Raw genomic sequence first — 11547 nt, 5'->3', positions numbered from 1 at the left:
GATGCGATTTCAGGTGCCATTTCAATTCACAAATCGCACCTGAAATCGCAGCGGTAGGATCGGGCACATAGTGTATGTACTGCAAGGGCCTGTCTGACTGTATGCAAATTGAAAGTGTAGTTTTGGTAAATCTAAAGGAAAATTGTACAGTTTATGGCCAGCCTAAAAGTAATCCAAACGGAAGAGCAAGAGAGGGGAAGGGAAGGGGGAGGGAAGAGGTACAAAGTGTGGGGGGGGGTGAGGGCAGGGGCGGACTGACCATTCGAGCACTCGAGCACTGCCCGAGGGCCCGGGGTCAGTAGGGGGCCCCATGAAATGCCCCTGGTACCTTTTATAGGCTTTTTTGGGTGTGCTTTGAGTGTAGGCAAGGACACAGGGGCCCCATGATCCCCTGTTGCCCGGGGGCCCCATGAGTTGTCAGTCCGCCCCTGGGTGAGGGTGGTGTGGAATTTCTCTGAGCTCCAGCCATGGTACATAGGACCAATGAGAAGGATTTATTAGGATGATACATTTTCCTCTTATCCTATACTGGAGGAATGTAAGTGTGGTTCAAACTACATGCGATCCAGTGCGGTTTTTCTGCATCCAAAAATGCACAGAAAGTAGGTTACATAGTTGTCAATGGCATGATTCACATCAGTGCTTGCCGTTCCAGTGCGTTCCGGTTCCAGAAAAAAGTAGAACATGCTGCATTTTTCCTGCACAGAACTGTTCTGGAACACAGTAAAATGCATAAAAAATGCATCGGAATGCACTGGAGTACATCAAAAACCCACTGGAAAGCATTAAAAACCCACCGGAATGCATCAAAAACACACTGGACCCCAAATGACTCCAAAAATGAGGGCAAAAAAGCAACTGGAAAGTGTCAAAAAAGCGCATGCAGAAACGCATTCAGACTGCATTTCTATAGTGTGAACCAGCCCTAAGTGTGCTCCTCGTCCTCCTGACACTGTGCATAGCTCCCCTCTATCAGTAGATGGCGGATGGTGGAGCATGTGGGGAGAGTACAGTGTCAGTGGTGGGTTCAGAGACCATTCACACTTATGCAACTTTTCATGCGACTTTGGGGTCCAAAGCCGCATGACAAGTCGCCCGCCATGTTTCCCAATGGGTACCATTCATATCTGTCGCAGCAACTTCAAAGCAGTTCCTGCACTACTCTGGTCCGACTTTCATGTAACTTGAGGGCCATAGACTTCAATGTAAGCCCTCCAAAGTTGCACCTTAATGTTGTACATGTGACTTGTGTGTGACTTTGTACAGCACAAACAATTATCCTTGGTCAAAGCCAAAGTCACTACAAAGTCGCACTCATCCAAAGTCGCATCGACTTGTACTGTAAAGTCTCAATGAAAATTGCAGGATTTTGAAGTCGCACAAATATGAGTGGACCCTCGGCCTGGGTTCACACTGATGCAGTGCAGAATTCACATCGATTTCTGTGCAATTTCTGTGCAATTTCCACATCATAATTGTACCCCATTCATACAAACCACTGCGGGGTGTATTGTAAGTTAACGACACCCCGAAATCAGTTTGCAAAACGCAGTGCGATGTGCAGAATCGTGTTCACACCCGTGCGATCCGATTCTGGTGCGGACTAACGTGTTCACACCTATGCGTTTTCCGCAGCGTTTTGCAGAAACATGATTTGCTATGGGACACGTTCACATCTCTGCATTTTCACCCGATGCGTTTTTTGGAAAGGGTCGGGGACTTTTTTTTAACGTAAAAAATTGTGGTTTTGGTTCTATAGACTTCAATGGAAATGCTGCAGAAAAGTATGTAGTGCGTTTTTGATGTGTTATAAATCTGCCTAGCAACAAGAAAAAAAAATGTAAAAAACGCAAAACGCATCAAAAACGCAGGTGGAAAAGCGTGCAATGCAAAACGCAATGCAGAAACAGCTCAAACGCAACCTGCATAGGTGTGAACCTAGCCTAAAAGGGGTTCCTGCACTTTTTTGGTGTGGATGTGGTGTGATTTGAGCCATACAAAATGTACGGCTCAAATTGCACCACACAGAAATCGCATGTGATTTGCACAGGAATGCGGTGCGGTTTCAGCGTGAATCACATGCGATGTGCCGTAACGCATCAGTGTGAACCCGGGCTTAGTGTACACAGGTGGAGGGAACACAAGGAGGAAGATTTATCAGAACTGGAGCACACAGAATCTGGTGCGGCTGTGCATGGCAGCCAATCAGCTTCTAGCTTCAGCTTGTTCAGTTCAGCTTTGATAATAGAACCTGGAAGCTGATTGGTTACTATGCAGAGCTGCACCACATATCCCATCTACCCTCCAGCTTTGGTCAATAACTCCTGGCTTTTGATCCATGTGAGCGCCCTGCACACTTCAAAGGAGGAGGGGCGATGTGGGAAGGCTGGGTCAGTGATTGGTTGCAGACTTCTGATACCAGAACCACACCAGCTGAAGGAGCTCACGTGACTCCGCCCAGCTGTCAGCTGAGCACGGCAGTGCGCGCTCCCCGGAGTAGGAGGTCACATGACAGAAGGCTGACAACCAGAGCTGCTGCGCGCTCCCGAGGCGCTCCGGGAAGTGTGGTGTGGGCGGTGTGGCTGTGATTGTGTGCTCCTTGTTACTCTCAGGGCGGGATGAGGATGGAGGTGTCCCGGGGATGGCTGTGTACGGCCGTTCTGCTCCTGGCTGCTGTCAGCACGTGTGTGGAGGGTGACGGTGAGTTGTGCCCGGTATGGGGAGTGTCATTAGGAATTCATCTTTTCTGCCCTGTGATCATATGGTATTGCCATCTCATGTCGTCATTGGTAGGTGTATGACGTCATATAGTGCACATGGGGGAGGGATTTAAAGTGTTAAGGAGGACCTCTCTTTAATGTTTCTTTGCAGTCCCTGTGCTCTAAACACCTGATTCCAGGGGCGTCCTGGACTGATCCTCCTCCGGTACGCACACCGGATACCGCACCACCATCTTCCTCTCTGATGTCATCAGGAGCCCCCCACATGTGTCATTAGGGGGCAGCTGGGAGGACTGGGATGCCCCCCCCCCCCCAGTGATGTCCCCCACATATGACCATGTAGGATGGATTGACTCCAGGCCTCCCAGGAGGGGTGACCTGTCTTCTGGGGGGCTCCAGGCTGCTTGGGGTCCCTCGCCATTGTCGCCTAGGCGGGAGGTGGGGGTCCCTCGCCATTGTCGCCTAGGCGGGAGGTGGGGGTCCCTTGCCATTGTCGCCTAGGCGGGAGGTGGGGGTCCCTCGCCATTGTCGCCTAGACGGGAGGTGGGGGCCACACGTCATTCCTAGGCAGGAAGCAGGGGCCACATAAGAGGGGATTTGGGGAAAAAAAGAATATATTTTATAGGAATATGTGAACAGGAGAGGGAGGGATTATCATGATGGGGGTGTGGAGATCCCCTTTATAAAAGTCCAGGGCAGTTATTAAAACCCCTGAGAGTTCTTATGTGTCTCCATTTGCTTGAATTCCTCTTTATTTCCTGTCCTGGAGATGTAACAGCAAGTGAGAGGAAAGTGCCAGAAATTAATTACTTAAAGTGGAACTAACCCCTCCTCTCCTTTCCAGCATTGGTCTCCAAACTGCATCCTTTTGCTTGCCTTTATCCAGTCCTTGGGGCACAGATCCTGCCCCGGACACCAGTGGCTGGGCACAAATCTAACACCCCCCCCCCCGACATTGCTGGTGGGGCACAAATCCCCCCCGCCTTGGTTGAAAGGGACAGGAGGGTTTAGTTTCACTTTATCCACTTGTCTAGCATTCATGAATGGTGGAGCAGTGAACACTTGCGATGATGTTTATAAATGGCTCTGCAGAAGTCCTCCTTGGGTGGTTGGGTGGTCTGTGCCATTGATTTAACAGATTCCCAGAACACTTTACATTCAAGGTATGCCATGAATGATGACTAAGTTGCTTGTGCTCTAAAATAAATTGTCAAGCCATCAAACGGCTGGTGTCATAACGGATCACATGTGCAGCATCATGGCAGCTGCAGATCACACAGAGGCTAAGATGGCAGCTTCCTTGGCTGAAAAGAATAGGCGGGTTTAGTTCCCCTTGAATGGCTGTGAACTGAGTTGTCATTGGGTGGCTCAGATCATACACATGGGTGGTTATTTACGAAGGCTGCAAAATCTGGTGCAGCTCTGCATAGAGACCAATCCGCTTCTAGGTTTTTTTTTTGCCAAAGCTTAATTGAACAAGCTGAAGTAAGCTGATTGGCTGCCATGTACAGCTGCACTAGTGTTAGTAAATCTACCCCACAGTGTACAGAGCTGATTCAAGCCGCTCTCTACCATGTGATGACCAATCACAAATGTAGACAGTATAGTTTTTGCATTGCAGGGCCTGCCACTTCCAGCGGAGGAGCTAATGAGCAAAGGATTCCTTCATTTGTTAAGCAGGCCATAGATTATACAATTCTTGGGTGGAAATGTATGCAGGGCAATGGGGAGGCAACATTTAAAAGTTGGTTTGTAGTTGAGCCTTCCCTTCTATTGAATACACCTGGTGCTGTGCCATGAGATCACAGCCTTCCCTTCTATTGAATACACCTGGTGCTGTGCCATGGGATCACAGCCTTCCCTTCTATTGAATACACGTGGTGCTGTGCCATGAGATCACAGCCTTTCCTTCTATTGAATACACCTGGTGCTGTGCCATGAGATCACAGCCTTCCCTTCTATTGAATACACTTGGTGCTGTGCCATGGGATCACAGCCTTCCCTTCTATTGAATACACATGGTGCTGTGCCATGAGATCACAGCCTTTCCTTCTATTTAATACACCTGGTGCTGTGCCATGAGATCACAGCCTTCCCTTCTATTGGATACACCTGGTGCTGTGCCATGAGATCACAGCCTTCCCTTCTACTTGGATACACCTGGTGCTGTGCCATGAGATCACAGCCTTCCCTTCTACTTGGATACACCTGGTGCTGTGCCATGAGATAACAGCCTTCCCTTCTATTGAATACACGTGGTGCTGTGCCATGAGATCACAGCCTTCCCTTCTACTTGGATACACCTGGTGCTGTGCCATGAGATCACAGCCTTCCCTTCTATTGAATACACGTGGTGCTGTGCCATGAGATCACAGCCTTCCCTTCTACTTGGATACACGTAGTGCTGTGCCATGAGATCACAGCCTTCCCTTCTACTTGGATACACGTAGTGCTGTGCCATGAGATCACAGCCTTCCCTTCTACTAGGATACACCTGGTGCTGTGCCATGAGATAACAGCATTATCTGGATTGGTAGTATCTGTATTTTATTGTGCATTTCACACCACACACAAACTCTGCAGTGACTGTAATGTGATGGGGCTGAATGTATCTGATAAGAGGTCATTAAGGCATAACTAAACCCTTTCAATCAATATTAACTATGTTTAATCTTTCTTCTGCTAGCATTAGTAAACAGGATAAATACAGTGGATATAAAAAGTCTACACACCCCTGTTAAAATGTCAGGTTTCTGTGATGTAAAAAAAAATGAGACAAAGATAAATCATTTCAGAACTTTTTCCACATTTAATGTGACCTATAAATTGTACAACTCAGTTGAACAACAAACTGAAATCCTTTTAGGTGGAGGGAAGTAAAAATTAAAAACCAAAAATAATCTGGTTGCATAAGTGTGCACACCCTTAAACTAATCCTTTGTTGAAGCACCATTTGATTCCAGCACTCAATCTTTTTGGGTATGAGTCTATCAGCATGGTACATCTTGATTTGGCAATATTTGCCCACTCTTCCTTGCAAAAACACTCCAAATCTGTCAGATTGTGAGGGCATCTCCTGTGCACAGCCCTCTTCAGATCACCCCACAGATTTGCCATCGGATTCAGGTCTGGGCTCTAGCTGGGTCATGCCAAAACTTTTATCTTCTTCTGGTGAAGCCATTTCTTTGTTGATTTGGTTGTATGCTTTGGGTCGTTGTCATGCTGAAAGATGATGGTCCTCTTCATGTTCACCTTTCTAGCAGAAGCCTGAAGGTTTTGCTCCAATATTGACTGGTGTTTGGAACTGTTCATAATTCTCTCTACCTTGACTAAGGCCCCAGTTCCAGCTGAAGAAAAACAGCCCCAAACATGATGCTGCCACCACCATGCTTCACTGTGGGTATGGTGTTCTTTTAGTGATGTGCAGTTTTGTTTTTGCGCCAAACATATCTTTTGGGATTATGTCCCAAAAGTTCAACCTTGGTGTCATCACACCATAAAACATTTTCCCACATGCTTTAGCCGGAATGTTTTTCTTTGTAAGAAAAGGCTTCCATCTTGCCACTCTACCCCATAGCCCAGACATCTGAAGAATATGGGAGATTGTCACATGTACCACACAGCCAGTACTTGCCATATATTCCTGTAGCTCCTTTAATGTTGCTGTAGGCCTCTTGGCAGCCTCCCAGACCAGTTTTCTTCTTGTCTTTTCAGCAATTTTGGAGGGATGTCCAGTTTTTGGTAATGTCACTGTTGCGCCATATTTTTGCACTTGATGACTGTCTTCACTGTGTTCCACAGTATATCTAATGCCTTGGAAATTCTTTTGTACCCTTCTCCTGACTGATAGCTTTTAACAATGAGTTCCCTCTGATGCTTTGGAAGCTCTCTGTGGACCATGGCTTTTGCTGTAGGATGCGACTAAGAAAATGTCAAGAAAGACCTTCTAGAACTGCTGAACTTTATTTGGGGTTAATCAGAGGCTCTTTAACCACTTCAAGTCCAGACACTTTCACCCCCTTCCTGTCCAGGCCAATTTTCATCTTTCAGTGCTATCACACTTTGACAATTGCGTGGTCATGCAACACTGTACCCATATGAAAGTTTTTTTTGAGACAGATAAAACTTTATTTTGGTGGTATGTATTCACCACTGGGATTTTTTTTTCTTTTTTTTGCTGTATAAATGAAAGTCCAAAAATTTTGAAAAAAAAATTCTTATAACATTTTGCAAATAAATAATCTTTCTAAATAAAATGTGGACAAAATGTATTCAGTTGTCTTTTTAGTAAAAAAAAAAAAAAAAAACCAAATTATTTTTTAACCAAACATTAATCATTTTTCAAAATTATTTTAATACTGATTGCTTTTACACTTATAAAGGCTGTAAAAGCAATAATTTCTCCTTCTCTCTGGCTGCATTCTTCCAGCCATTGAGAAATACTGAGAGCTGTGATTGGTCACACGGTACAAGGCTGTTGTGAATAGCTTTGTACCATGTGAACCTCTGTGATCATTCACAGATTTCACATGTAGTAAGCAACGATGTCAGGCATTGACATCTTGCTTACTACTGTTTTTATATGATCACTGATTGGTCAGTCGGTGATCACATGATCGGGACCTCACACAGAGGTCCCATACAGCGATCAAGGTGCTGCGCGCTCCCAGGGAGCACGCACAGGCTGTACATGTGGGTGCTGTTTATCAACAGCAACCTGCTCCTGATGGCAGGTGTGTACTGACTCCTGTTTAACATGATTTTAGTTGCGATTGCTTAAGTCCTCATGTACACGGGACGTTTTTACAGCAGCTGTTTTTGGCTTTTGACTTTTTTTTTTTTCTACAACTAGTAAACCCCCCCGCATGTTAGCCTATGTGTCCATGTACACATAGACTGTAATCAACGTTTTTTTGGCTGCAAAAAAAACCCCAGGATTAGTGAGTTTCTAGAGGAGTTTTTAGCTGTAAAATGTGGTAAAATGCTGCAAACCGGAGTTTATGGAAGTTTTTTTGGTTAAAAACCGCAAATGCAGGAAAACGCTGCTAATGCAAAAATGCTAAAAAAAAGCTGAAAAACGCACGTTTTTAACATGACTTTACACAGATAACGTTACCAGCATTATTGTAACACAGTGTGCATGGAGCCTAATTCTGAACACAGCTAAATCCCCAGTTATAAGAGGTACGTGCACTTGACATGCTAAGACAGGCAGAGCCAGTTGGATGAGATTTGCATGCATGGTGGTGATAGGCCTCATGGGACATGTAGCATTCAAGGGGTCAAGGAGCATTCGGAGAAATGATTGTGCATTCCTGGCCAGAAGTTCAGGGAAGCGGTACATAGGAACTGCGATGCGATGATGAAGAATACAATTGTATGAGTTTCTTCTATTTTAGCAATCATTTGTCTGCGGCTTAATTGCTATGTACCACTGTATCTATGCCAAAGCCTAGAAGTTTCATTCTACTTTTAAGTTGATACTTCAGCCTCCATGGGCAAAGGAAAGGGTAAATTTATTTGGTAATAAATCTAGTTGGTCGGACAGGCAGACATGATTGGCAATCAGATGATACCAGATGTGACATGAGAGGACTAACATTTGCCCTTCAAAGACAATGGACATGACCCTACAAGTTGTGAAATTTGTAAGAATGCATATGGCGTTTGGACGTTTCTACAAGAGCCAAATGAAGATAGTCTATGAGGAAAAGTTAACAAGCAAAGGCCACAAAGAGGGCATATAAAAGATCAGCATGTTCTGTTTATGTAAATCAGAGTACGAGGATTCCAAACTCCCACTGGAATGGACACAATCGGCACTGCAGTGAGACAGACTCATAACTTGTTGTTTTATAGAAGCCTAGTTTACATGGAAGGCGTTGGTGTAGATCACAAATCTTACCCAAGCTCAACTGCTCTATTCATCACATGGAGACAGGAGACCGGTGCACTGGCTGTGGTGTCCACTCCTCACAGCAAATATCCACAGTACAAGTAAACTCGGAAAGCTTCTTAATGGAACTCTTTATTGGTTACATAAATACAGGATCCATAAATCTGATGCGTCTCAGCTTCACAAAGCCTTATTCATAGCATCCTATGATAAAGGCTTTATAAGGCCAAAACACGTCAACTTTATGGATTTTGTATTTTTGTAACTAGTAAAGATTTCCATTAAGAAGCTTTCTGAGTTGCCGGCTACTTGTACTGTGGATATTTGTTGGTGTAGATCAGCTCAAGATTTTTAGCTTAGGGGAACCCTTAAAATGTAATATCTTTGGGAACCTGCCTGAAATGGTAGAACCTACAGCTGTGGTGTCCCCCTGTGTTAGTGGTTGGTTTAGAAGTGACTTGTTGCATTGGTGATTCATGGAAATTTGTCCCCTTTTATTGGTGGCCAGTTTAAGTTGGAGGTCAATTCACCATTGCTCTTTTCTCAAGGAACCTACAGGATTAACCCTAGTGTTCAGGGGGAACTATGTATAGCCGGGTGCAAGGCCGGCTGCTGGTAGTGCGAGGAATGGAGGGCTCAGATATGTATGTATGGCAGATGATTTGTTATATAGATGTTACAGATGATTTGTCTAGGATTCTATGTGTAGAAGTGCCAGAAGCACAACAACCTGTTGCAAGTTTTTTGGGTTTTTTTTCTTGGTGAGATGCAGTCTCACCAGCTTGATGCTGGATAAGCCCTGGTTCACACACATGCGGTGCGGGAAACACTGCGATCCCTGTGCATTTCCTGCAATGCACTGCAAACGCACTTTGTTTTGCGATCTGCTGCGGGTGTCCACTCAGAGTTAAGGACACCCCAAAAGCAGGTCGCAAGCACAGTGTTTTGCCTGAACCGGATCGCATTAATTAAATGACAACCGTTCAGTCCAGTTCCAGTACAATCAAAAATGGTGTCTGCACTTCTTTTGTGCAATTTCAGCCCATTCAAAATAAATGGGTTAAAAACATACCACACTGAATTGCACAAGAATGTGGTGCAATTCCTGTGCGATTCACAAGCCGTTCATAGTGTGAACTTGGCCCAAGTGTTTCTTCAATCCATGATTTGTCTGCTGTAATAAATTGAAGGAAGTGAACTGCCGGTGTCTGCATTCAGCTATGATTAAAGTGATATTAAAGGAAATTAAAAAAACAAAACAAATACATAACCAACATGTTATACTTATCTGCTCTGTGCAGTGATTTTGCACAGAGCAGCCCCAGTCCTCCTCTTCTTGGGTCCCCCACCGGTGCTCCTGGCCCCTCCCTCCTGCCGAGTGCCCCCAGAGCAGGTAGTTTGCTATTGGGCCACCCAAGCAGGCGTGCTCCCGAGCCACTGCTCTGCATGTCCATTCACACACAGAGCTGCGGCTCAGCCTCGCCCCCTCTCTCTCCTTATTGGATCACTGGTTGTGATTGACAGTCAGTGAGGAGGGAGAGTCCCTGGAGAGCCGAAGCTCTTGTGCACATCACTGGATCAAGATAGGGCTCTGGTACTTAGTATTATTACTAGGGGGGGGGGGGGGGGCACTGCAGCACACAGAAGGTTTTTTACCTTCATGCATAGAATACATAAAGATAAAAAAACCTTAAGCCTTTACAACCACTTTAAGCCAAACAAGTCAGGTTGACCTTTAATAAAATATTGCAGTCAAACATAAATATTTCCTTTTATGCTTTTGCTGTAATTATCTTCATAAACGTTCAATAAAGTTTAACTAGTAAAGCGGTAGTAAACCGCAAACAAAAGAAAGTCCCCTGCAAGGTAATGTCATAATGTGCTAATATGCATCACATACTAACACATTATGTAAAACTTACCTTAAAATGAAGCCCTCCAGCAGCGTGCTGTCACCTCTGTAGAGGCTTCCATCTTCACCGATCTTCCATCCAGGATTGCCAGCTCCGGCCATCTGAAAGGCCGGGCCACGATGACGTCACTCCTGGGCCACCGCACACAGCTCTGAAGGAAATGCACAGGTATGCCGTTTAGGAGATATTCATTTTACCTACAGGTAAGATTTATTATAAGCTGACCTGAAGGTAAAATTTAAAAAAACTGTTTACAACCGCAAAAAAAAAGCTTTAATTTATTAAACCAACTCCGGAACCTGAGCTACATGTTAAAAGGTTCTTGTATTCACACCAACAGTCGACGTTGCTCTTTTTTCCTTGCTTTCCCACTAATGAAATCCCTATAGTCGTTCGTTGTAGTTGGCTAGATTCATCTGGACTTGTTCAGTTATATTGAACATGCCACTTCTTCAGTGTTGGGAACATACCTCAAAATTTATGTCCAAACAAGCAGCACCAACACCTTGATCCAGTTACTACAGAAAGGCAAATGTTACTGTCAAAGGACAGGATGGGAGGGGTGACAGCTGTGGAAGCACCTAGTCAGTTCAATCCATCCTTGGTGATAGGAAGGCTTCACAAATGCTAATCTTTGGATTTACCTAGCTGAAGGTGTTAATTGCCGGGGCGGCAATGTTAAAACCCCCATTGTATGTGGAAGACAGATGGGATCAAAGGCTACCACCCATGTTCAGTGATGGTTGTTTTCATTTGACATAGATGGCTTCTTTCACACCTCTTGTGAACCAGTTGTCCTCTGTCTTCAAAATAATGTTCCTTTTCCTTGATCTGTAGGACTTGCCCACCTAAGTTGGGGCATTTGTTTAAGCGGTTGCTTTGTCTCCTCAATGTTCAGGTCTTTCGGCACTAAACCGCACTGCAAATACCAAGTCACGTCACTTGTGTTTGATAGCTTGATCTTCTAAATTACCTTCAATCTATAACTACAGAAATGCAGGTCCATGGCTTCCCAGGC

General features: G+C 45.0%; 1 protein-coding gene across 1 annotated transcript in view; it reads left to right on the top strand.

Moving 5' to 3' along the window:
* The first annotated feature begins 2503 nt into the window (after positions 1-2503).
* TMEM123 (transmembrane protein 123) overlaps positions 2504-11547 on the top strand; it is a 68699-nt gene continuing 59655 nt past the window's right edge. The window contains exon 1 of the mRNA XM_089687266.1: positions 2504-2700. Within this exon, the coding sequence (XP_089543392.1) occupies positions 2619-2700 (82 nt within the window). The 5' untranslated portion in view covers positions 2504-2618. The remainder of the gene's footprint in view (positions 2701-11547) is intronic.

This window comes from Staurois parvus, unplaced genomic scaffold, assembly GCF_062004578.1.
Source record: "Staurois parvus isolate SC_StPar_1 unplaced genomic scaffold, SC_StPar_1.0 ptg000422l, whole genome shotgun sequence".
Lineage (NCBI taxonomy): Eukaryota > Metazoa > Chordata > Amphibia > Anura > Ranidae > Staurois > Staurois parvus.
This window is presented reverse-complemented; position numbering and strand designations above follow the sequence as displayed.